The following is a 27,500-nucleotide window of genomic DNA, read 5'->3' on the forward strand; positions in this document are numbered from 1 at the left end:
CCGACAACACACCTCAATGTCCCCATGGGTCCGGACACGTCTTCTTAAGGCCCGACAACACACCTCAATGTCCCCATGGGCCGGACACGTCTTCTTTAAGGCCCGACAACACACCTTAATGTCCCCATGGGGCTGGACACGTCTTCTTTAAGGCCGACAACACACCTTAATGTCCCCATGGGCCGGACACGTCTTCTTTAAACACGTCAAGAAGAAACATCACAATAAATCAACACAAAAACAAAAACACCATGAAGTCCAAAACATTTAAAATAAATTAATGAACTGCAACCCTCCCAGACGTACCCCACGCGAAGGTAAGGAAAAACTCACTAAAACCTAGCAATAGGAAAAAATGCACCACAGGCAATGTGGAGGAGAGAAAGTGATCAACGCTGGTCGGGTAGTTCATAGCGCAAACCATTGAAGCCGCATGCTAACTCATATAACTAGAGTTACGTGCATAACCGTCATTATAGAGATGAGGGTGGGGGGGGGGGGGGTTGATGGGATGTGAAGTGAAAGGACTCGTCTTAATGGAACATCTTAATGACTGCACTGAGCTCACTCTGCCATGGTGTCTTCATCTCTGTGAGCGGCTGTAGCAGAGAGTACCGGGGTGAGATCACTGTCCTCTCCTCTCCGCTATCCTATAGGTCCTGAAGGGTGAGGTCACTGTCCTCTCCTCTCCACTATCCTATAGGTCCTGAAGGGTGGAGGTCACTGTCCTCTCCTCTCTAAACTACACGTCTCCTCTAAACAAAGTACAGAGACATCTTAGTGAGACACTAGACCTCAGAGTAGAGACATATCTTAGTGAGACACTAGACCTCAGAGTAGAGAGACATCTTAGTGAGACACTAGACCTCAGAGTAGAGAGACATCTTAGTGAGACACTAGACCTCAGAGTAGAGAGACATCTTAGTGAGACACTAGACCTCAGAGTAGAGAGACATCTTAGTGAGACACTAGACCTCAGAGTACAGAGACATCTTAGTGAGACACTAGACCTCAGAGTAGAGAGACATCTTAGTGAGACACTAGACCTCAGAGTAGAGAGACATCTTAGTGAGACACTAGACCTCAGAGTAGAGAGACATCTTAGTGAGACACTAGACCTCAGAGTACAGAGACATCTTAGTGAGACACTAGACCTCAGAGTAGAGAGACATCTTAGTGAGACACTAGACCTCAGAGTAGAGAGACATCTTAGTGAGACACTAGACCTCAGAGTACAGAGACATCTTAGTGAGACACTAGACCTCAGAGTAGAGAGACATCTTAGTGAGACACTAGACCTCAGAGTAGAGAGACATCTTAGTGAGACACTAGACCTCAGAGTAGAGACATCTTAGTGAGACACTAGACCTCAGAGTAGAGACATCTTAGTGAGACACTAGACCTCAGAGTAGAGACACATCTTAGTGAGACACTAGACCTCAGAGTAGAGAGACATCTTAGTGAGACACTAGACCTCAGAGTACAGAGACATCTTAGTGAGACACTAGACCTCAGAGTAGAGAGACATCTTAGTGAGACACTAGACCTCAGAGTAGAGAGACATCTTAGTGAGACACTAGACCTCAGAGTAGAGAGACATCTTAGTGAGACACTAGAACTCAGAGTACAGAGACATCTTAGTGAGATACTAGAACTCAGAGTACAGAGACATCTTAGTGAGACACTAGAACTCAGAGTAGAGACATCTTAGTGAGACACTAGACCTCAGAGTAGAGAGACATCTTAGTGAGACACTAGACCTCAGAGTAGAGAGACATCTTAGTGAGACACTAGACCTCAGAGTAGAGACACATCTTAGTGAGACACTAGACCTCAGAGTAGAGACATCTTAGTGAGACACTAGACCTCAGAGTAGAGAGACATCTTAGTGAGACACTAGACCTCAGAGTACAGAGACATCTTAGTGAGACACTAGACCTCAGAGTAGAGACACATCTTAGTGAGACACTAGACCTCAGAGTAGAGAGACATCTTAGTGAGACACTAGACCTCAGAGTAGAGAGACATCTTAGTGAGACACTAGACCTCAGAGTAGAGAGACATCTTAGTGAGACACTAGACCTCAGAGTAGAGAGACATCTTAGTGAGACACTAGAACTCAGAGTAGAGAGACATCTTAGTGAGACACTAGACCTCAGAGTAGAGAGACATCTTAGTGAGACACTAGACCTGAGAGTAGAGACATCTTAGTGAGACACTAGACCTCAGAGTAGAGAGACATCTTAGCTTGATGAGACACTTGGACACATGATTATCTAACACCAGCTTCTATCCCCAGGCCATCAGGATGCTCAATGACACTATGTAACAACCCATCATCTACACTCACTGCACACACATCCACATGTACACACTCACTTTAAACAAACACTCACCTTACCACTCACTTTAGACACTTTATATTGATATATTATTAAAGAGATGTGCACTACATTCATACCTCATTGACACCCTACCCTAAGTTTTGTACCTCATCTCATTTCTGCATTGTACCTCACTGTTCCTCATTTTACTCTGTATTGTATATTGTATAAATTATGTACATTGACTGAACATTACTGAACATCCTTTACTTACTTCTTAATGACTTTTTACTTACTTGTTTTACTGTATGAAGCACACTCTCAGGGGCTCATGCAGAAACAAGCGTTTCATCATAAAGTATTCTGTATTTTGTTGTGACAAATAATAAAACAAACTTGAACCTGAACCTTCCAGCACGTTGGCACAGCGCCAGGTTCTCATTGTGGCTTTACACCGCCAGGGGAAATAAAAACACATCGCTAGTGGAAACGGTAAATTTAATAACATTGAATTACGTTCATATTTCAATAATATTTTAATTACATCCTTCCTTTTAGCCCTTGAAGACTAAACAGAGTGTTCAACAGATCCCACGGGAACGTGACGTGTTGTGATCCTCTGTGGTCCCGTCACTGGTTCAGTCCCTCCGTCTGCACCTTCAGTAGGACTTTAGTTTTAAATCAGAGCTAAAGGTCAACAGGAAGCTGTTAGCATCAAAGCTAAAGGTCAACAGGAAGCTGTTGGCATCAAAGCTAAAGGTCAACAGGAAGCTGTTAGCATCAAAGCTGTCAACAGGAAGCTGTTAGCATCAAAGCTAAAGGTCAACAGGAAGCTGTTAGCATCAAAGCTAAAGGTCAAAATGAAGCTGTTAGCATCAAAGCTAAAGGTCAACAGGAAGCTGTTAACATCAAAGCTAAAGGTCAACATGAAGCTGTTAGCATCAAAGCTAAAGGTCAACAGGAAGCTGTTAGCATCAAAGCTAAAGGTCAACATGAAGCTGTTAGCATCAAAGCTAAAGGTCAACATGAAGCTGTTAGCATCAAAGCTAAAGGTCAACAGGAAGCTGTTAGCATCAAAAGCTAAAGGTCAACAGGAAGCTGTTAGCATCAAAGCTAAAGGTCAACATGAACAGTAAGGCTGCAACTCAGAGTTGACATAAGCAGCACGGTCTCATGAGAACACATAAATAAAGTACTAATCACTAACCACAGGAAAAAATTTACATACAGTAATGTATGTTATAACCATAAGTAATATTTACTTATTGTATAAGAATGAAATATTTTAAATGTATCGGCCAAAGTCCAAAAGAAACACTGCAACCAGGAGTTGAACCTACGGTTGTGGTGGCGGGTGAGTGCTCTCACCACTAGACTAAGACACCTAATACATCTGTTTGAAAAGTGTGTCTTGAGGTAAAGGCACTTGCCTCCCATGTGAGTGTCCTGGGTTCGTTCCCCAGCAGGGTTTTCTGAAAACGTTAAAAGTTCAAATAAATGTTATAGATGTACTTATTTGTAAATACGTCAATATATTACTTATGGCTCTAACATAACATACAATGTGTACCTTTTTCTGTGGTTGAGAAGTACTTTATTTACATAATGAGCCAGATCGGGTCCACAGTGGGCAGACCAGTATTTCTGGACATTAAGCGACGTGAAATACTTGCTAGTGGTAAATAGTTGATGCAGTGGCGTTAGCTTAACTCACCGGGAAGCTTCAGACGGCAGCAAACGAGTTCAGGAAACAGAACACACGCTGACGATTTTATTATGTCTCACTCCGTGGAATAATATACCTAATGACTAATGCGTATTTGACAGTCAAAACAGTCAGTTACCATTTGTAACAATTCCCAGTTGGCTTCCTGTGCCAAGCTTCCCCAGTTCGGACCAGAACTCCAACCACGGGGGACTGGATGAGTAAACCAATAGCGTTGCATCAATTATACACTTGCTGTAAGTGGCATTTTGTTGTTAGAATAAGTGGTCTTCTTAATCGCTCCAACAGCCATCACTGAAACTCTGTATCAGTGATGTCTGTTTACTGCAGAGCGGAGGGACTGGGAGACCCATGTTACTGACCAGAAACTCTATATCAGTGATGTCTGTTTACTGCAGAGCGGAGGGACTGGGAGACCCATGTTACTGACCAGAAACTCTATATCAGTGATGTCTGTTTACTGCAGAGTGGAAGGACTGGGAGACCCATGTTACTGACCAGACACTCTGTATCAGTGATGACTGTTTACTGCAGAGTGGAGGGACTGGGAGACCCATGTTACCGACCAGACACTCTATATCAGTGATGGCTGTTTACTGCAGAGTGGGGGGACTGGGAGACCCATGTTACTGACCAGACACTCTATATCAGTGATGGCTGTTTACTGCAGAGTGGAGGGACTGGGAGACCCATGTTACTGACCAGACACTCTATATCAGTGATGACTGTTTACTGCAGAGCAGGAGGGACTGGGAGACCCATGTTACTGACCAGACACTCTGTATCAGTGATGTCTGTTTACTGCAGAGTGGAGGGACTGGGAGACCCATGTTACTGACCAGACACTCTATATCAGTGATGACTGTTTACTGCAGAGTGGAGGGACTGGGAGACCCATGTTACTGACCAGACACTCTGTATCAGTGATGACTGTTTACTGCAGAGTGGAGGGACTGGGAGACCCATGTTACTGACCAGACACTCTATATCAGTGATGGCTGTTTACTGCAGAGTGGAGGGACTGGGAGACCCATGTTACTGACCAGACACTCTATATCAGTGATGACTGTTTACTGCAGAGCAGGAGGGACTGAGAGACCCATGTTACTGACCAGACACTCTGTATCAGTGATGACTGTCGGAATGTAGAGCTATTATTTTAACATGTAGACCACTTATTTGAACAAAGCAATACCACTTACAGCACCTTTAAATTTGATTATTTTGCACATAATCTCACACACTTCCACAAATCTAAACAGTTTTGCACGCATTCATTTATTTTGACAGTTACTGCGAGTACATTTGTTTGAATATAGCCACCAGTGATGTCATCGGGGGACATTGGATCCTTACTTACAGCTCCATCAAATTACCATTACCTCTGTTTATTTTCATCATATTTTTATAATAATAATAATAATAATAAATCTAATTTATATAGCGCCTTTCAAGAAACCCAAGGTCGCTTCACAAGTCAAGAGGGCAATAGGGAAAAGGGGGGTGATGAGGGGGCAGGTAAGGGATAATGAAACCTAATCTAATCTACACTAACTAATGGGGAAAGCCTTGGCGAAGAGGTGTGTTTTGATAGCAGTTTTGAAGGTGTCCAGGGTTGGGGCGTTGTGGATTTTGGGGGGGGGGGGGGGAGAGTTCCAGAGGGTAGGGGACGCCACGCTGAAGGCTCTGTCACAGAAAGTCTGCAACCTGGTGCGAGGGATGGAGAGGAGACCCAGGTCAGAGGATCGTAGGTTCCGGGATGGAGTGTGCTGGTGGAGGAGATCAGACAGGGCTTGGTGTGAGTGAGAACCCTGGCAGCTGAGTTCTGAACATACTGGAGCCTGTCCAGGGCTTTGCCGGGTCCCCCGAACAGGACTCCGTTGCAGTAGTCCAACCGGGAGGTGACGAATGAGTGGATCAGGGTCTCAGCCACAGAGTCTGAGAGTGAGGGTCGGAGACGGGAGATGTTTTTGGGCTGGTAGAAGGCAGACTTGGTAACGGATTTGATGTGCGAGTCGAGGGTGACGCCGGTGGACTTCGGGAGACGTTATCAGGTCTCATTGTATTGCCTATAGCCTATTTATGTCTTTCTACAATGACCCTGCTCGTACCTGTACGCCCCCCCCCCCCGTCCCCTATGCTGCTATGTCATTCGAATTTCCCCAAGGGGATCAATAAAGGAATATCTTTATCTTATCTTATCTTAAAATAGCAACACCTTGTCTTCTAGGGCAGTGGTTCCCAAAGTCGGGGTCGCGACCCAAAGGTGGGCCGCGAGCAGCCACGGGTGGGCCGCGAGATGATTTAAAAAAAAAAATTAAAAATTATTTAATTTTTTTGTCAGGCCACTGAACTTAGAAGCAGGCCAGGACAGTGTTTCTAGTTGTATTCTAAAATTCTATTCTATTGTATTCTAAAATGTGACTATATGGTTTTATATTAACTTAATAAATAAACAAAAACGAAAAATCTACTTATTTCAACGAACATTTCAAACTAAATAACAGATTATGCACATAAAACGCTGAAAACAACCGAAGCAACAATAGTATTTTAATGAGACTATTATTATTATCATTATTATTTTGCAACAAGTTAGCCCTCTCATAAATAGCACATATAAATGAATAACTAACTTGAACTAACTTAATAGGATTGAAGTGATATCTGGCTTAAAAAATCGGTCGCCTGACAAAAAAAAAAGAAAAAAAAGCCAGACGATGTGCATTGGGCCGCGGCTCTCTGACGCCTTATTTTCTGGGCCCTGGCCTGAAAAGTTTGGGAACCCCTGTTCTAGGGAACTGCTAATTAAGCTGTAATTACCACAAGGATTCAATGTCCCCGATCACTGGTGTCCATATTCAAACAAATGTACTCTGTCAAACTGTCCAACTAAATGAAAGTGCGCAAAACGGTTTAAAATGTTGGGATGTGTGTGAGATTATGTGCAAAATAAATCAGCGTTGTTTTTTTGGGGCGAAGTGCCCCTTTAAGTGTAACTGTGAATACCGTGGTTGGACTATTTCATACTGTTTATCAAAGGGGAGATATGATAATTGGTCCCACATTGAATGAATCATAGATCCGGTACAGAGGCCTCGTTAAAACCACGTCAATCCCGACAGCCTCGAACACAACAGCAAGCTAAAGGATAAAATGTCGACATACAAAACACTTTCACTTTCACATGTGCATCGGACGAGCAGCTGTTGAGTGACGCGTGTCGGTGGAGAAGAACCCATGAACTCGCAGAGAACGTGAGAAAATATATAACGCTTCACAAAAGCAGAAGGGCGCCGACGATCTTCTAAAAACCTGAGTTCAAGTTGGACGTTGTCTCTCTTTGTTCTTGCTGTGTGACGCTGCGAAGCAACGCGGTCTCGTCAGAAACTGTAAACAAAGTACTAATCGACCACAGGAACAGAAGGTACATAATGTATGATGTGTTATAGCCATAAGTATAATATTTACATATTGTATACAGGTGCAGCTCGATAAATTAGAATATTGTGGAAAAGTTATTTCATTTCAGTAATTCAATTCAAAAAGGGAAAACGTAGATTATAGATTCATTACACACAAAGTGAAATATTTCAAGCCTTTATTTGTTTAAATTTGTATGATTATGTCTTACAGCTCATGAAAGCCCAAAATTCTGTATCACCAATAAAAGATAAAAAATAGATGCATTTTTATTTTGTATATAGAAATGTCGGCCTTCTGAAAAGTATGTTCATGTATGTTCACTCAGTACTTGGTTGGGGCTCCTTTTGCATAAATGACTGCATCAATACAGCTAAATATATAGACTTTTCCACGATATTCTAATTTATTGAGCTGCACCTGTATATAGTAATATATATACGTTTCATATCGGTCAAAACAAATCGCTGCGACTTGAATTAACTAATGATTGTGGTCACAGGCGAGTGTTCTCACCACTAGACTAAGACACCCTGATACTAACACAGCTCTCACCACTAGACTAAGACACCCACCCTGATACAAACACAGCTCTCACCACTAGACTAAGACACCCACCCTGATACAAACACAGCTCTCACCACTAGACTAAGACACCCACCCTGATACAAACACAGCTCTCACCACTAGACTAAGACACCCACCCTGATACAAACACAGCTCTCACCACTAGACTAAGACACCCACCCTGATACAAACACAGCTCTCACCACTAGACTAAAACACCCACCCTGATACAAACACAGCTCTCACCACTAGACTAAAACACCCACCCTGATACAAACACAGCTCTCACCACTAGACTAAGACACCCACCCTGATACAAACACAGCTCTCACCACTAGACTAAGACACCCACCCTGATACAAACACAGCTCTCACCACTAGACTAAGACACCCACCCTGATACAAACACAGCTCTCACCACTAGACTAAGACACCCACCCTGATACAAACACAGCTCTCACCACTAGACTAAGACACCCACCCTGATACAAACACAGCTCTCACCACTAGACTAAGACACCCACCCTGATACAAACACAGCTCTCACCACTAGACTAAGACACCCACCCTGATACAAACACAGCTCTCACCACTAGACTAAGACACCCACCCTGATACAAACACAGCTCTCACCACTAGACTAAGACACCCACCCTGATACAAACACAGCTCTCACCACTAGACTAAGACACCCACCCTGATACAAACACAGCTCTCACCACTAGACTAAAACACCCACCCTGATACAAACACAGCTCTCACCACTAGACTAAGACACCCACCCTGATACAAACACAGCTCTCACCACTAGACTAAACCACCCACCCTGATACAAACACAGCTCTCACCACTAGACTAAGACACCCACCCTGATTCAAACACAGCTCTCACCACTAGACTAAGACACCCACCCTGATACAAACACAGCTCTCACCACTAGACTAAGACACCCACCCACCCTGATACAAACACAGCTCTCACCACTAGACTAAGACACCCACCCTGATTCAAACACAGCTCTCACCACTAGACTAAGACACCCACCCTGATACAAACACAGCTCTCACCACTAGACTAAGACACCCACCCTGATTCAAACACAGCTCTCACCTCTAGACTAAGACACCCACCCTGATACAAACACAGCTCTCACCACTAGACTAAGACACCCACCCACCCTGATACTAACACAGCTCTCACCACTAGACTAAGACACCCACCCTGATACAAACACAGCTCTCACCACTAGACTAAGACACCCACCCTGATACAAACACAGCTCTCACCACTAGACTAAGACACCCACCCTGATACAAACACAGCAATGCTATGATGATGGTTTGTTTTAACGTTTAATGGTTAAGATTAGGGTTAGGGTTAAGGTTCAGGATAGGGCGAGGCTATCAGAGGTAAATTCAGAAAACGTTCAGATAACATTTTTTTTGAATATGTAATATATTACTTATTTGTAATATGTATTTTTTGGTAAACATAAATCAATATATTACTTATGGCTATAACATAGCGTACACTATGTACCTTTTTTCTGCACACACACACACACACACACGGTTTGAACAGGGTGTGGTTGTGGGTACGACTCTCATCACAGTGACAGTTGGCATATATAGTTCTTGGCACCATGCAGAGTTAGTGCTTCAGCACGTCGCCTTCAGTCTCCATGGAGACCATCAGCTCTTTCCACACAAGTGAAAATATAGTCCTTATAGTGCTGGTGGATCATCTTACACTAACTAACATAAAGTGTCTTAACGGGGCCATTAAGGCCCTCATAAATAACATGTTTTATTTTGGGTTGAATCCATATTCATATATGTATATATACACGATACAAACACACCGTAACGACATCTGTATTGTATGCAGAAACACATGCACTCCTGTGTACACACAACTAAAATACTCATTCACACTAGGGGTGTAACGGTACACAGAAGCCACGGTTCGGTACGTACCTCGGCATTGGTGTCACAGTTCGGTACGATTTTGGGAAACAGGAAACAAATATTTATAATTATTATTATATATTTATAATTATTATTATAATTATTATTATTAAATAGAATGATATTCTATAGGCTTGCCGTGGTAGTAGTCAGTGATACTGGTGTCATTCTGTGTTCAGGCATCCACTGAGTAAATTCATTGCCTACTGCCCCCTTAACAACTTAGTTTCACCTATTGGCGGGGCGAATACACGTACCGTTACACCCCTAATTCACACTGATTCAGAAGTGTTATCATGTGCAAAAACTCTTAACAGAATTATATAGTATACGTATATATATATAAAATAAAAACAATTTGTTCAGTAAAATCGATAGAAAAGTAATCATAACAACAGTTATCAAGGACATCTCTCAAAATGCGCCCGTATTGAAATTGCGTGGATGTAAATGAGATTAGTACAAACTGTAAACTGGGTGCGTCGAGCATGTGAGGAACGGTCTCTGGATATTCCTTTTAAAAAACGTCCTCATTATGATGAAAAACCTTGTTTTCTTTTCTTCTCTTTAATTTATTTTTGGGGGGGGGGGCAGTGGGACTCACAGCAAAGACACTACAGCTTGTAGTTTACAGCAGGAAGTCACTCCAGCAGAACGTGACGTCACACTGGGGTCTCGTTAGGCTCCAGGCTCCAGGTGACGTCACACGGGGGTCTCGTTAGGGCCCAGGCTCCAGGTGACGTCACACAGGGGTCTCGTTAGGGCCCAGGCTCCAGGTGACGTCACACGGGGGTCTCGTTAGGGCCCAGGCTCCAGGTGACGTTACACAGGGGTCTCGTTAGGGCCCAGGCTCCAGGTGACGTCACACGGGGGTCTCGTTAGGGCCCAGGCTCCAGGTGACGTCACACAGGGGTCTCGTTAGGGCCCAGGCTCCAGGTGACGTCACACGGGGGTCTCATTAGGGCCCAGGCTCCAGGTGACGTCACACGGGGGTCTCGTTAGGGCCCAGGTGTTCCTCCAGGTGACGTCACACGGTGGTCTCGTTCCTCCAGGCTCCGGTCCGGATGTTCCCCGTGGCGTCGGAGCCGAACAGGAAGTCGTCCTGCAGGCTGCCGTTGCGGCTCACGGCGCTCCTCCTGAGGGTGGCGTGGCGCGGCAGCGTGCTCCGGGGGAACGCCGTCTGCTCCACCTCCAGCAGCAGCACGTCCTCCTCGTCGTCCTCGTCTCCGTCCGCCATCTTGGAGCCGCGGCTGTACGTGTCCGGGTCCCGCTGCCGCCGCTGGACGGCGAAGGGCTCGGATTTCTCGCGGCGGATGCTCGCGGCGAAAGGGTCGGGGGGGGTGCCGTACGCCGGGTGCCGGCGGCAGGTGTGGACCTCGTGCGCCGGCAGGTGCATGCTGTGGCAGGAGAGGGTGTCGGCGTGGAGGCTGTGCGCCAGGTTGTGGCAGGAGTCCGGCGCGCTGTGCAGCGAGTTCTGCCGGTAGAGGCTGTGGCACGAGGCCAGCTGCTTGTCCAGGAGAGGACTGGGGCACGAGGCCAGCTGGAAGTCCAGGTGGGGGCTGGGGCACGAGGCCAGCTGGAAGTCCAGGTGGGGGCTGGGGCATGAGGCCAGCTGGAAGTCCAGGTGGGGGCTGGGGCAGGCCAGCGGGGAGCCCTCCAGGTGGCAGCTGTGGGGACTGTCCAGGTGGGCGCTGTGCACGCTGCCGTCCATGCTGGTGGAGGTCATGTGGTGCCGGTAGTCCCGCAGGCAGGGCCGCGGCCGGTTGAAGGAGCGCGACTTGGTCCGGTCCTTCAGGCAGCTCTGCAGCGGCAGGGCGGGGCGCGGCAGCTCGTCGGGGAGCGACTGCGGACGCAGCGGCGAGGGCACGGGGGGCGCGGCCGCCAGGAGGGGCGAGGGCGCCGGCACGGGGGCGGGACCGTGCACGGCCACGCAGCACGGACCCGCGTGATTGGCCGCGGCGGGGCTCAGGGGAGACGGCGGCAGCTGGTAGCAGGCGGGGGGCGGGGGGGCCGTGTGGCCGACCTGGGGGGACAGCAGCGGCTGCGCGTCCAGGCGGCAGGTCCTCTGCGGCGCCGCCCCCCGGCCCCCGCCCCCCCCTCTCCCCCCCGCCGGACGGGCAGCAGACCCACCAGCGCTGCCACACGTCGTCCCTCTTGGCGCAGTGCTGGATGAGCAGGAAGAGGCCCAGCGTGACGCAGAAGGCCCCGTACAGGCAGCTGAACACCATGTCCAGGAAGTGTCCCTGGGAGACGGCCAGCGCGCCCAGCGCCCAGGTGGACAGGAACAGGAACAGGGTGAAGGACGTGGCCCTCAGCTGGGCCTTGAAGGAGTGCTCGTTGGCCAGCACCGACACGCCGGCGCCGCCGTGATCACCGTGGCAACGGGGGGCCGCCTCGCCGGACTCCAGCCGCTGCCGCTGCCGCTCCTCGCTGGTGGTGCGCAGCTCGTACTTCCTGTCCGGGTGGCGCTTCAGCTGGACGTAGGTAACCAGGAAGTAGAGCAGCGAGACCAGGACCAGCAGCGCCGCGGGGCCGTAGAGACCGCCCAGGCTGGGCTCCCACGCCATCCAGCAGCTGAGGGAGGGGGGGGAGAGGGGGAGAGGGGGGGAGAGAGAGAGGGAAGAGAGAGAGAAAGAGATGGGGGTCTTGTGAGGACTGCATCTGAACAGGTGCCTCAGCCTGATAGCTCCCCCCAGAGGTCGCGTGGCGCTGTCACTCAGTCCCGACACGCACGCTTCCCTAGACGCGCTCGTTCCACACCGGCTGCTAATCTACAATCAGAGGCTCCTGTCTCTTTCCCCGTGACGGAGGGGAGTATACACGTTTGACCAGCCCTGAGGACAACGCAGGAGATCTCAGATCTCAGAAGACAAGTGAAGATATCACTTGTTGTTTCCGGCTACTTGTCTATAAGCTTGAATATATTCTGTAGATACAATTTAATCCCCACATGGAAAAGGAAACAATGTCCTGTACAGGGAGCGAAATTAACTTTTTGACTCACCGGCCAGTGGCGGGTAGATGGGAAGAATCTACCCGCCAAGCATATTTCTTACCTGCCAAATTTTTTTTGATTAAAAAAAATATATATATATATTTTATATACATTTTTTTTTAAATAAAATATATATTATATAATCATACTTGTAGTTGTATTATCTGCGAGACATCGCCACCACGCAATAAGTCAAAATGCTCGATATCTGCAAACAGCTCCACTGTCTGTGTGTACTCTAGTAGCCTCCAGCTCCAAAAAGGATTCTCCTGTGCTGCAGCGGGACCCTATACTAATACTCTACATTCAGCATGCAAGGATTCTCCGGCGCTGCAGCTGGACCCTATTGGTATAATGTTAGGGTTCTTTGGTCAAATCACATTCAACATGTTATAAGACATTGATATCAGGAGCTATCTGTAGCTACTGCTAGCCCGCTAGGTAACGTTAAGACAATTTAGTTTACTGGGACATATAGATCTAACGTGAGCTAGCTAACGTGAGCTAGCTAACGTGAGCTAGCTAACGAGGGAACGGAGGTATTATGCACTCGAGTCGACTATTGCTGGAGCATTTGTTGATATCAGTAGCTAGCCAGCTAGATACCGTTAGACAATGCCTCGTCATGTATTAAACTAAAAGTGAATAGTTGACTGGGTCATTGTTTAAACAGTAACGGTAGCTCATGGAGGTCCGGTCTAGACGAGAGCAGACTGCCTCGGTGTTGATATGAGCAGAAGCCAATAGTATCCCGCTGCAGGGCTGGGCGGATATGACTCGTTGCCACGGTTTCTTTCAAAATAAGAGTATCATACGAACTGAATGCTGCTAACTGCCGGAGCCATCGATATTATGACTGGAGCTGTGCTTGGAGCGGAAATGAGACCCGCACAGATTTTCAAAATAAGAGTATCGTTATGAACTACACGTCTACACGCCACACGGCGGGCAGACCCCCCAGTGGCAAGCGCCAAAGGTAAAAACTGAGCGCCCCTGGCGGGCGGCGGGCTTTAATTTCGCCCCCTGGTCCTGTACAATGAATGAACTGCGTCTGGAGGGAATCTTCTGTGATGTGGTTATTAAAGTCAACAGCACTGAGTTTAACGCCCACAAGGCAATCCTGTGTTGCTCCAGTGACTATTTCAGGTAAGTTTATCTTGGTTCAGGTTAGCTTGGTTAGTAAACAGATACCATACTGTACCTTTACTGTAAACAGATACTATACTGTACTTCTACTGTAAACAGATACTATACTGTACGTCTACTGTAAAAAGATACTATACTGTACTTCTACTGTAAAAAGATACTATACTGTACTTCTACTGTAAACATATACTATACTGTACTTCTACTGTAAACAGATACTATACTGTACTTCTACTGTGCTAAGACCCTATACTTCTACAGTGAACATATATTACTACACAGGACAGAATGTTGCTTACTGTTTACTCATCAGATATCTCTATACTCTGCGTCCCACAGAGCCCTCTTCACTCGCTGGAGCGACTCAGAGAAAGCAGTCTACACTATCCCTAGGGTGTCCCCGGGTATGATGCAGCTCATCATAGAGTACGCCTACACACGCTTTGTGCCGGTGACAGCAGAGAACGTGGAAGAGCTTCTGGTGGCTGCAGACCAGCTTCTCTTCACTGGCATAGTAGGAGCGTGCTCTGACTTCCTAGAAGGCCAGCTGTCTCTGGAAAACTGTGTCGGCATCTGGAGGTTGGCGGACCGCTACTGCTGCCCTGACCTGAGGCGCAAGGCCCATCTCTTCATCGTGTGCCACTTTGAGGAGATGTTGCACGTCTCACAGGAGTTTGTGGAGCTGTCCCTGCAGTAACTGGTGGACATCATCGAGAGAGATGATCTGAACGTGAAGAGCGAGGAGACGGTGTTCGAGGCCGTCCTCCGTTGGATCGACCACTCCTGTGAGGAGCGTAAAACACACATCCCTTTGCTGCTGCCTAAGGTAACTAATTGTATTACTGTGCATTACATTAAAACAGTACAGTGGTTCTCAAACATTTGGGTCCAAACTGTTCCCTAGCAACAGAAACCGTCTACAACCGATGTCTAAGTTGTACCCGCTGTCTGCTTGTTTCTTCCCAGGTTCGCATGGGCTTGATGAGGCCTGACTACTTGCTGAACAACGTCCTGAAGAACCCTATGGTGAGGGACAGCCAGGACTGCAGGCCCCTCATCCTCAGCGTCCTGAAACCCCCTGGCTCTGACAGGCTCCCAAACCCCCTGATGCGTCCACGCCTGCCCCAGGAGGTCCTATTGGCCATCGGTGGCTATAGTGGATACAGCGTGACCAATGGCATGGAGGCTTACGATATCCGAGCAGGTGGATGGATGGACGTGAGCGTTGAGGCGGAGAGTCCACGGGCCAACCATGGCACTGCTTATCTCCACGGTCTGGTCTACTGCGTCAGAGGCAGTGACGGCCGCAATGATCCTCTCAAAAGTGTGCGCAGGTTCAACCCCATCACTCGCAGCTGGCTGCAGGTGGCTCCCATGCACTCACGCCGCAGTGAGCTCAGCGTGGTCGCGTTGGACGGCTGCATCTACGCCATGGGAGGGGACGACACATACGGGTACTTGAACACCGCCGAGCGCTACGAGCCTGAAACCGACCAGTGGACAGTGATCTCACCCATGCTGGAGTGCAGGAGCGAAGCCGGGGCAGCAGCCCTCCAGGGCAAGGTGGGTGGAACTGAGGGACACAGGGTGCTAGATGAACACAAGGAACGTTAGATCAGAAATCATAAATGTCTTTATTGCCAAGTAAGCTTGCACATACAAAAGATGTGTCTGGGTCCTTTGGTGCATCAACATCAACAGACAATTAAAGTAGAATGAAATCAAATGGAATATATAAACTAAATTAGAATATTCTTTCTTATTACAGGTTTACATCTGTGGTGGCTTCAACAGGGGGGAGTATCTGTTCACAGCTGAGTGCTACAGCCCAGACACCGACCAGTGGACTCTGATCGCCCCCATGAGCAGCAGGCGTAGAGGACTGGGAGTGGCTGCGTACGGAGGACAAGTCTATGCGGTAGGTGCACACAGAGACAAAATGCTTTATACTAGATATTTTTATAGATATGTATCATTTGACTTTCAATGCTTCTGTGATGCCCTCATTTCCCTAAATGGATTAATACAGTGTCTGCCTGCCTTAACCACACACTAAAACATTCCTCTCATGTGTGCTGTCCTCAGGTGGGAGGGTTTGGCAGTAAACACCGCCTGCGTAGCGCGGAGGCCTACAGCCCCTTGACTGACTCCTGGAGCGCCCTGCCCGCCATGCTCACCCCCCACAGCAACTTTGGCATTGCGGTGCTGGACGACCTGCTCTTCGTGGTCGGAGGCAACGACATTGACTTCCTCCCCATCTCCAACGTGGAGCGCTACGACCAGAGCAGCGACAAGTGGACTGTAGCCAAGGACATGAAGATCCAGCGCAGTGGCCTACGCTGCTGCATAATGCATGGCCTGCCTAACATGAGCCAGTACACCGCTCCCCGTGGCGCCCTGCAGGAGGAGGAGGAGGAGGAGGAGGGGGAGGAGGAGGAGGAGGAGCAGGAGGAGGAGGAGGAGGAGGAGGAGGAGGAGGAGGAGGAGGAAGAGGAGGAGGAGGAGGAGGAGGAGGAGGAGGAAGAGGAGGAGGAGGCAGCAGGGGATCCATCTAAGAACCTTAAACATGTATTAGACCAAAAGAAATCCTAAGAAATTAATAAATTACTATCAGCCAAAGGTGGTGCATTTCTTTCTTCTAGTAATTCAGACAATATCTGTTTTTAGTTTGTGTAATGTAATGTAATATCTGTTTTTAGTTTGTGTAATGTAATGTAATATCTGTTTTTAGTTTGTGTAATGTAATGTAATATCTGTGTTTAGTTTGTGTAATGCACATAATATGGGAACTTTTATCCATATTGTAACTGAGGGGTACAATTCCCTGACTGTATTGATAAGTATGGTATTAAACCACTACCTCTTGTACTTTAACTTCTGGCCATCCAGTACATGATATAGATATGATGAACACTTTCCCACCTGATGAAACGAAGTCCACACAAATGTACAAATCGAATATTTTATATAGCAAAGGGTATATACAACGTTCACTTGATGACATTTATGATTTGAAATGCACTTGTATGGCAAATGAGTATTCGTAGGTAAATCAACATTGAATGTCCAATCTCTGATTACGCAGGGAGTAAGTATACAACCCGGTTCTTTAGGGAACTATAGCGATGGTACTTAAATGATTATAGCTGGATACACTAAGGGGGGGGGGGGGTCCCGCTGGTTGTAAGACAGTAGGAGGGGGGGTTAGAAGAGCCGCTGGCGGTATCCCATCTGGCCGACGATTTCTTGGGAGAATTCAGAGTCCTGAACACGATGCCCACAGAACCTCGGTCCGCAGATGAATACAGCTGGACCCTCTGGTGGACGGTAGCTGCCGGTCCACAACGGAGAGACGTGAGGCGACCTCACTGGTGTAGAGCGCCGTCTCACCTGGACTCCTCTCCGGGGGGTAGTTCCAACACTCAGCAGTGTTGGCCGTTATCCATGGAATAATCAAAGCACCCAAAGCATGTAGATAATCCAAGCCGTGGAAGGCTTGCCGTCGTCCGGGTAAAGTAATCCAATGTACAGGTCCACTCGTCCTGGCCCGGAGCTCCTCGGATGCAAGCACCACAAGTGGTCTGCCCAGCCTGGTTAAGACTCCAGATAACGTCAGGAACGATGGGGGTGCTGCTCACTTTATAACTCTAACCGAACGATGCACCATACATAATAGACTATTATTAGCTTAATAGAAATACGTCCAACTCGACGGTATAGTGCCAAACTATGACAATTCAACTATTAATCCACACGATATCTCAATGCCTATTCTGAGGCCAAGTAGGCCTTACTGCACCACACGTGCGTCGTGGGTGAGGCTTCGCGTCTGTTACTAGGTTGGAGGGTAAAGAACTAATGGACTAAAAGAAAGTTCTACTTTACTTGCGCCATATATATATGCGCTGTGAACAAATAGTACCATTCGTATTTCGCCAGACGTATTCCTACGCGGAACCGGGCTTGCCACGACATGTTGGTCGGCACGATTGAACTTGAACCTAGGGGTATGGCTGCTGGCGCCAGGTTCTCGTCCAATGGTAGAATGAAACTATTATGGGCTGTTTAGTAGACTAAAGGGATATTCAGTGCATATTGTACAAGGAATATACAGGGGATATCAAACGATATACAAATACTATTAAATATATATCCATAAATAAATATATATATTCGGTTTAATCTGATCCTTCACAACACATATGGTTGAGCCTGTTAGGAATTGCACCCCCAACCCAAGCAGATTGCAGATCACTCTCTCTATATGGAGGTAAAAAAGAAAATATGGTAAAAATAATTGGCATAAAAAGGGCACTTTTTTATGAGGCACAAAAGGGCAGGTGCTTGTGCACCCGTTGGGCTCTATGTGTGCACATGCCTGCTAGCTGTGCCCTTGAGCAAGGCACCTCAGCTTTAACCGCTCCAGTGTTAGCTGCTCAGGGGCCAGTAGTAGAGTGCCTGACCATAGTGTCTTTATACCTGTATCACTGGACATATAAATGCATATTAAATCAAATCAAATTGATTTGTAAAGCCCGAAATCACAAGTTAATGTCCCCATGGGCCGGACAAGTCTTCTTTAAACTATTCAAGAAGAAACATCCCAATAAATCAAGAACAAAAAACCCACCATGAAATCCAAAATAAATGTAAAATAAATAAATGCAACACTCCCAGACATACCCCAGCGAAGGTGGGGGTGATTTTTACAATATAATATATATATAAATAACTGTCTTTTACTAGTACCTTACTACTATGTACTATGTTACTATCTGTATACTACTACCTACCATGCTAATATGTCTTATACTATGCACTCAGGGTGTAACACTCAAGTTCAACACTCCTCCTTCCCAGCCCAGTCGCATTTCTCTCCTCTCCCCAGGCTCCTCAAGGCCGTTCCTACCGCAACCTCTACTGCTCCATGAAGCCCGAGGCTGCTATGCTCTGTGTTTCGTGCCGGTTGCCGGACTATACTCAAATCAACTCGAAATGGATCTAATCAGTGGATTGCATACTTTGGTCAAGAAGCAGAATAAGGCTAACCCTCTCTGCCTCTTGGGACATCAAAATCGGGCTATCAACTTGAAGACGTGGTCATTTTTGGATTATCGAAGCTTTTGGACTGCAATAAGAAGATTTTGGATCTGTTTACCGCGCACAGGACCTACCAAAATGAACTGATTAAGACACTTGGACACTTGGACTAATGCATTCAGTCATTTGGACGGAGTTGTTAAAACTCACTCCACTCAAATCAATAGAGTTATATTTCACTCAAATCAAATTTAAAGTGACGTGGCTGGGATAAATGTTGCCAGTCAGTTCAGCCAAAACAAATTCCTGGACCAAGGTCGAACCAGGGAGCTGCTGGAGTCGAAGGCCCTCTAGGAGATAAGAGTGGCAAGCGGCTCCCCCACCCCCAATCCCTATACCCAATCCCCCCTCCCGCGGGTACGCCTGGCGCCTATGCTGGAGGGGTGCCAAAGTGACACTCATCGCCAAAATCCCACCCCCTATGACGGCAACGGTAGTCATCTCCCAGCCCCTCCTCCTCCAGTCCTAGCTGACGGCAACTGTAGTCAGAGTCGAGTCCGGAAATATATTGTGAATGATTTTCTGTAATGAGTTGTATGTGTATGTATCAAGCATCCTTGACTTCCAGGGACAACGATGTAAATAAGTCATTGGCTTTTTCGTTCCTATCCTTGACTAAAGCAAATATGTGATGTAATGATCTGTATATGTTTTGTTGTCTAAATAAATACCTACCTACCTACCTACCTGCCTCTCTCTCTCTTTTTTGTCTAGTGTGGGGGACGCCGTCCCCGAAACCGCCACGCTCGTTGTTTTTCCCCCCCTCGCCTGCCCCTCGTGTTGAATTCCCCCGGGACTCCCGACTATTCCTGGAGTTGTTTTGGCAACCCTGACCCACTACACACACAACACGGTAAGACCCCATTCTACATTGTTAAGACACACACACATAGTCACCTGCTTCCCAACACATTTTGAAAACACACACTTCATATCCCAGGCTTCCGACCTGCCCACACCACACCATCACAGTCGTTTATGTTTTTGTTGTTTCTGTTTTGCCTTGAACCTTTTATGAATAAATACACGCCGTTTTGGCGTTTTTACTTTTGAACCTGTTGTATTGCCTTATTACGGGTTGCGTTCCTCTGTTCCCATAACGGGGGGGGAGAGGGGAGTGAGAGGGAGAGGAGGAGAGGGGGGGAGAGGGGGGGGGGGGAGAGAGAGATACAGAGGGGAGGGGGGGAGAGAGAGAAAAAGAGGGGGGGAGAGCGGGAGAGAGAGGCGGGAAGAGAGAGAGATAAGGAGAGGGGGGGAGAGTGAGAGGGGGGAGAGAGGAGGGTAGAGAGAGAGGGGGGTCGGGGAAAGAGAGGGGAGGGGGGAGAGAGGGGGGGAGAGAGAGGGGGGGGAGAGAGAGGGAAAGAGAGGGGGCGTCGAGAGAGAGAGAGGCCACATTTTCATTCTCATATCTTTAGTAAATTAGTTATGGTGTTTCTTAAACCATTACATTTATTCATTGTACTGTACTTGTGCTGCATAATGATAATATATTATAATCTGATCGAATCGAATCTGATCTGATCTAATCTAATCTAATCTAATCCAATCCAATCTAAAGTATATCTCTGCACTAATATTGTGGCAACTGAAGAAGATGTAAAGGATAGTTCTGGCATTTTCAATCCCCCTCCCACCCCCCGGATTTCCAGTGGCTAGCGATGACCTTCTATCTCTCTATCTACCCACAACAACAACCCCCTCAGTTCTCTCTACGACAACAACCACCTCAGTTCTCTCCACAACAACAACCAGCTCAGTTCTCTCCACGACAACAACAACCAGCTCAGTTCTCTCCACGACAACAACAACCAGCTCAGTTCTCTCCACAACAACAACCAGCTCAGTTCTCTCCACGACAACAACCACCTCAGTTCTCTCCACGACAACAACCAGCTCAGTTCTCTCCACAACAACAACCAGCTCAGTTCTCTCCACGACAACAACCCCCTCAGTTCTCTCCACGACAACAACAACCACCTCAGTTCTCTCCACGACAACAACCCCCTCAGTTCTCTCCACGACAACAACCCCCTCAGTTCTCTCCACGACAACAACAACCACCTCAGTTCTCTCCACGACAACAACCCCCTCAGTTCTCTCCACGACAACAACCAGCTCAGTTCTCTCCACGATGACAACAACCAGCTCAGTTCTCTCCACGACAACAACCAGCTCAGTTCTCTCCACGACAACAACCCCCTCAGTTCTCTCCACGACAACAACCCCCTCAGTTCTCTCCACGACAACAACCCCCTCAGTTCTCTCCACGACAACAACCCCCTCAGTTCTCTCCATGACAACAACCACCTCAGTTCTCTCCACGACAACAACCCCCTCAGTTCTCTCCACGACAACAACCCCCTCAGTTCTCTCCACGACAACAACAACCACCTCAGTTCTCTCCACGACAACAACCCCCTCAGTTCTCTCCACGACAACAACCAGCTCAGTTCTCTCCACGATGACAACAACCAGCTCAGTTCTCTCCACGACAACAACCAGCTCAGTTCTCTCCACGACAACAACCCCCTCAGTTCTCTCCACGACAACAACCCCCTCAGTTCTCTCCACGACAACAACCCCCTCAGTTCTCTCCACGACAACAACCCCCTCAGTTCTCTCCATGACAACAACCACCTCAGTTCTCTCCATGACAACAACCCCCTCAGTTCTCTCCACGACAACAACCACCTCAGTTCTCTCCACGACAACAACCCCCTCAGTTCTCTCCACGACAACAACCACCTCAGTTCTCTCCACGACAACAACCCCCTCAGTTCTCTCCACGACAACAACCACCTCAGTTCTCTCCACGACAACAACCACCTCAGTTCTCTCCACGACAACAACCACCTCAGTTCTCTCCACGACAACAACCACCTCAGTTCTCTCCACGACAACAACCACATCTGTTCCTCCCTCCCCATCAACCTGGACCGCCTGCAATTTGCATATCGCCCCAACAGGTCCACGGAGGACGCCATAGCCCATGTGCTGCACACGGCAGCATCACACCTGGACAAGAGGCAGGGGAACTATGTGAGAATGCTGTTCATCGACTACAGCTCAGCATTCAATACCATAGTCCCCTCCAAACTCATAGCCAAGCTCAGGGACCTGGGCTTGAACTATGACCTCTGCCAGTGGGTCTTGGACTTCCTGACGGGCAGACCCCAGGTGGTAAGAGCAGGCAACTGCACCTCCTCATCCATCACGCTCAACATAGGGGCCCCCCAGGGCTGTGTTCTGAGCCCCCTCCTCTACTCCCTGTACACACATGACTGCGTGGCACAGCGGAACAACAACACAATCATCAAATTTGCTGATGACACAGTAGTGGTGGGCCTGATCTCTGCCAACGACGAGAGGGCCTACCTGGAAGAGGTAGAGAATCTGTCACAGTGGTGTCAGGAGAACTGCCTCTCCCTGAACGTCAGCAAAACAAAAGAGATGATTGTGGACTTCAGGAGGTCGGGGGTCAAGGACTACAGCCCCCTCAGCATCGACGGGGCACCGGTTGAGAGAGTGAACAGTTTCAAGTACCTCGGAGCCCACATATCCGAGGACTTGACATGGACCACACACATTGACAGTGTTGTGAAGAAGGCACGACAACGCCTCTACTTCCTCAGGCGCCTAAGGAAGTTCCAAGTCAGTCAGACGATCCTTAGGAACTTCTACTCATGTACAATAGAGAGCATCCTGACTGGCAACATCACCTCCTGGTTTGGGAATAGCACCGCACAAGACCGAAGCAGACTACAGAGAGTGACACGTTCAGCCGACCGCACAATTGGAGGGGGGCTTCCCACCCTCCAGAACATTTACAACAAGCGGTGCAGGGGTAAGGCTAAGAGAATCATCAAGGACTCCAGCCACCCAAACAAATGCCTCTTTGAACTGCTGCGGTCAGGCAAGCGATACCGGAGTCTCAAGGCGAGCACAGAAAGACTCAGAAGAAGCTTCTATCCCCAGGCCATCAGGCTGCTCAACGAACAATAAACACTATGCAACAACCATCAAATGCACACAGCACACACATCCACACGCACACACTCACTTTAAACAAACAACACACTGCAGCACCCACTCTCCACACTTTAGATCACCTAAACACACTTTATATTTATTGGTAAAGGATTTGCACTACAACTCGTACACCTTACTGTAAATTGTACCTAAATTGTACCTCATCCCATTTCTGCTTTGCACTATATAGTATTGTATATTAGTACATTGCATAGTACTGTATATTATATGGTAACTCAGTTACGTCTATTCTGCATCGAACATTGTACATATGTCTATACTGAACACTGTGCCCTCTATTTTTACTTCTATTTTACATGCTATACTATTTTATTTCATACCTAACTTGTCTAGCACAGTCTCTGGAGCGTAACAGTAAGAAGCATTTTGTATAAAAGTATTCTGTACTTCTGTATGACAACTATTAAAGAAACTTGAAACTTGGTCATTTGCTGGTGTCACTGTCATGAAACACATTGAACAGCTTTATCATAGAGCCATCAAGGTATTTGCCAGGAAACCATTGGCATATCACCATTGCAATATTTTGAAACAATATAGCTTTTTGAGCTTTGAAAATGTCAAAGTCTTAAAAAGCTCTTGTTTCATCTACAAATGCCTACATGGACTAGCTCCGCCTCCTGTACAGGAATTCATCTACAAAAAAAGAAACACTGGACTCTGCACCAGGTCAGACACCAGAGGTGACTGCATGGTCCAACGTAGACTGACCACGTTTGGCCAAAACGTCCCGTCCATAAAAGGCAGTGAAACATGGAACAGTCTCCCCATTTCCATAAGGGAAAGCCCCACCCTTGCTTCTTTTAGAGGGCAACTAAAAAAAATGGCTGAAGTCTAACCAGTCATGTGAACACATGTGACATGCTGTTATGTATTTGTACATTTCTTACTGTTTCTATGTGTCCTGTTTTTATGTTTGGGGACAACGGATGGAAATTAGCCTCGTGCTAAATCCGGCAATTTTTACACTCCACAGTGTTCATTAATTTTGCATTGTCCCGTCCAAATAAACGAATAAAATAAAAAATAAAAAAATAAGCCCCAGCCCAACTAAATAAATTAAATCAACTTTCTTTAATGAATATATAACTCATCAGTTTCTTTTAATACTATAATATTAGTGTAGCCTAATCTTTATCTGCAACTGTGAAGAAAAACCCCATTGGTATAAACAGAATTAATAGAAAAAAAATAAAAATAAAAATAAATAAAAATAAAAAATGTTTTTATAAAAAAAAAAAAATCGAATGTTGATTTAGAATCCGAATGCCAACGTAACGAACGAAGGTTGGACCATTTGGGCTCAGCCCCAGTGGCTACAGTACTTACTAGAGAGCCTCCTCTCTGCTGCCGTAGTTCTCCAAGTTGAACGCTGCCGTCACTCCGACCACAACCAGAGGGACTCCATCGCTCACCAGGTAGAACCTGCCAGGAAACAGGGAGGACAGAGGCCTGGTGGGTATCAGGAAACAGGGAGGAGGACAGAGGCCTGGTGGGTATCAGGAGACAGGGAGGAGGACAGAGGCCTGGTGGGTGTCAGGAAACAGGGAGGACAGAGGCCTGGTGGGGATCAGGAAACAGGGAGGAGGACAGAGGCCTGGTGGGTGTCAGGAAACAGGGAGGAGGACAGAGGCCTGGTGGGTGTCAGGAAACAGGGAGGACAGAGGCCTGGTGGGTGTCAGGAGACAGGGAGGAGGACAGAGGCCTGGTGGGTGTCAGGAAACAGGGAGGAGGACAGAGGCCTGGTGGGTGTCAGGAAACAGGGAGGAGGACAGAGGCCTGGTGGGTCTCAGGAAACAGGGAGGAGGACAGAGGCCTGGTGGGTCTCAGGAAACAGGGAGGAGGACAGAGGCCTGGTGGGTGTCAGGAGACAGGGAGGACAGAGGCCTGGTGGGTGTCAGGAAACAGGGAGGAGGACAGAGGCCTGGTGGGTCTCAGGAAACAGGGAGGAGGACAGAGGCCTGGTGGGTGTCAGGAAACAGGGAGGAGGACAGAGGCCTGGTGGGTGTCAGGAAACAGGGAGGAGGACAGAGGCCTGGTGGGTGTCAGGAGACAGGGAGGAGGACAGAGGCCTGGTGGGTGTCAGGAGACAGGGAGGAGGACAGAGGCCTGGTGGGTGTCAGGAAACAGGGAGGAGGACAGAGGCCTGGTGGGTGTCAGGAAACAGGGAGGAGGACAGAGGCCTGGTGGGTGTCAGGAGACAGGGAGGACAGAGGCCTGGTGGGTGTCAGGAAACAGGGAGGAGGACAGAGGCCTGGTGGGTGTCAGGAAACAGGGAGGAGGACAGAGGCCTGGTGGGTGTCAGGAAACAGGGAGGAGGACAGAGGCCTGGTGGGTGTCAGGAAACAGGGAGGAGGACAGAGGCCTGGTGGGTGTCAGGAGACAGGGAGGACAGAGGCCTGGTGGGTGTCAGGAAACAGGGAGGACAGAGGCCTGGTGGGGATCAGGAAACAGGGAGGACAGAGGCCTGGTGGGTATCAGGAAACAGGGAGGACAGAGGCCTGGTGGGTGTCAGGAAACAGGGAGGAGGACAGAGGCCTGGTGGGGATCAGGAAACAGGGAGGACAGAGGCCTGGTGGGGATCAGGAAACAGGGAGGACAGAGGCCTGGTGGGTGTCAGGAAACAGGGAGGAGGACAGAGGCCTGGTGGGTGTCAGGAAACAGGGAGGAGGACAGAGGCCTGGTGGGTGTCAGGAGACAGGGAGGAGGACAGAGGCCTGGTGGGTATCAGGAGACAGGGAGGAGGACAGAGGCCTGGTGGGTGTCAGGAGACAGGGAGGAGGACAGAGGCCTGGTGGGTGTCAGGAGACAGGGAGGAGGACAGAGGCCTGGTGGGTGTCAGGAGACAGGGAGGAGGACAGAGGCCTGGTGGGTGTCAGGAGACAGGGAGGACAGAGGCCTGGTGGGTATCAGGAAACAGGGAGGAGGACAGAGGCCTGGTGGGTGTCAGGAGACAGGGAGGAGGACAGAGGCCTGGTGGGTCTCAGGAAACAGGGAGGACAGAGGCCTGGTGGGTATCAGGAAACAGGGAGGACAGAGGCCTGGTGGGTATCAGGAAACAGGGAGGACAGAGGCCTGGTGGGTGTCAGGAAACAGGGAGGAGGACAGAGGCCTGGAGGATGGTGGACCCCTGACTCTCACCTGAGGATGCTGGACTTGGTGGACTTGGTGGGTCGGCGCTGGACGGGCCCGTCGCGGTCAGGGGCCTGAGGCGCTGCCTTGGAGACGTCCTGACAAACGTTCCTCGCGGTGAACATCAGCCACAGCAGGGCGGACAAGGAGGCATAGTGGAGCACCACCGCCACCTGGTGGAGAGGAGAGAGAGAGCACTGAGGACCAGGTGACCTGATGCAACGGGACAAGACAGTAGTTCTCATTCACTCTGAGTTGTTCCGCCACATGAATCTCACCGTGACGGACTGGCAGAGCCACAGACACTAGCTCAGCCGGGCACCATCGGCAAAGTACGCTAGCCGAGCCACAAGCTAGCGGCACACACTCGGGCACAACAACGATCATCCTTCATTTACCCACCATCACCAACAACCCTGTGGTGCACCTGCAGATATGATCTCTCTCTCTCTCTCTCTCTCTCTCTCTCTCTCTCTCTCTCTCTCACTGAGGAATGCCGACCTTGAACAGCTCTGCTAGCTCGCCCGAGTTGCGACCTGCACCACTATCTATTGTTGTGACTTCGCTCTCTCTCTCTCAGAGGCCCTGAGCTAACACAGCTACTGGAGTGAAACGTGTGTCTGTCTAATACAGATTCAGTCTAAAAGACTAAACACCACTTTGACAGAATTAAAAGGTGTTTACCTATACGTACTTTACGTACATTCTGTTATAACCATAATGAACGAGTCATATCTTTCACCAGGCAGGTGGCATTAGATCATTCTGTTATAACCATAATGAACGAGTCATATCTTTCACCAGACAGGTGGCATTAGATCATTCTGTTATAACCATAATGAACAAGTCATATCTTTCACCAGGCAGGTGGCATTAGATCATTCTGTTATAACCATAATGAACGAGTCATATCTTTCACCAGACAGGTGGCATTAGATCATTCTGTTATAACCATAATGAACGAGTCATATCTTTCACCAGGCAGGTGGCATTAGATCATTCTGTTATAACCATAATTAACGAGTCATATCTTTCACCAGGCAGGTGGCATTAGATCATTCTGTTATAAC

General features: G+C 48.2%; 1 protein-coding gene across 1 annotated transcript in view; it reads right to left on the bottom strand.

Moving 5' to 3' along the window:
• adgra1a (adhesion G protein-coupled receptor A1a) overlaps positions 1-27,500 on the bottom strand; it is a gene marked incomplete at its 3' end in the record, with an annotated part of 89,354 nt that overhangs the window by 2,314 nt on the left and 59,540 nt on the right. The window contains exons 4-7 of the mRNA XM_084326724.1: positions 26,440-26,603; positions 24,628-24,723; positions 12,077-12,581; positions 11,039-12,030 (exon numbers count right to left, since the gene is read on the bottom strand). Coding sequence (XP_084182850.1) covers positions 11,039-12,030; positions 12,077-12,581; positions 24,628-24,723; positions 26,440-26,603 — 1,757 coding nt within the window. The remainder of the gene's footprint in view (positions 1-11,038; positions 12,031-12,076; positions 12,582-24,627; positions 24,724-26,439; positions 26,604-27,500) is intronic.

Source organism: Notolepis coatsorum (genome assembly GCF_963971535.1).
Source record: "Notolepis coatsorum genome assembly, chromosome: 12".
NCBI classification, from domain to species: domain Eukaryota; kingdom Metazoa; phylum Chordata; class Actinopteri; order Aulopiformes; family Paralepididae; genus Notolepis; species Notolepis coatsorum.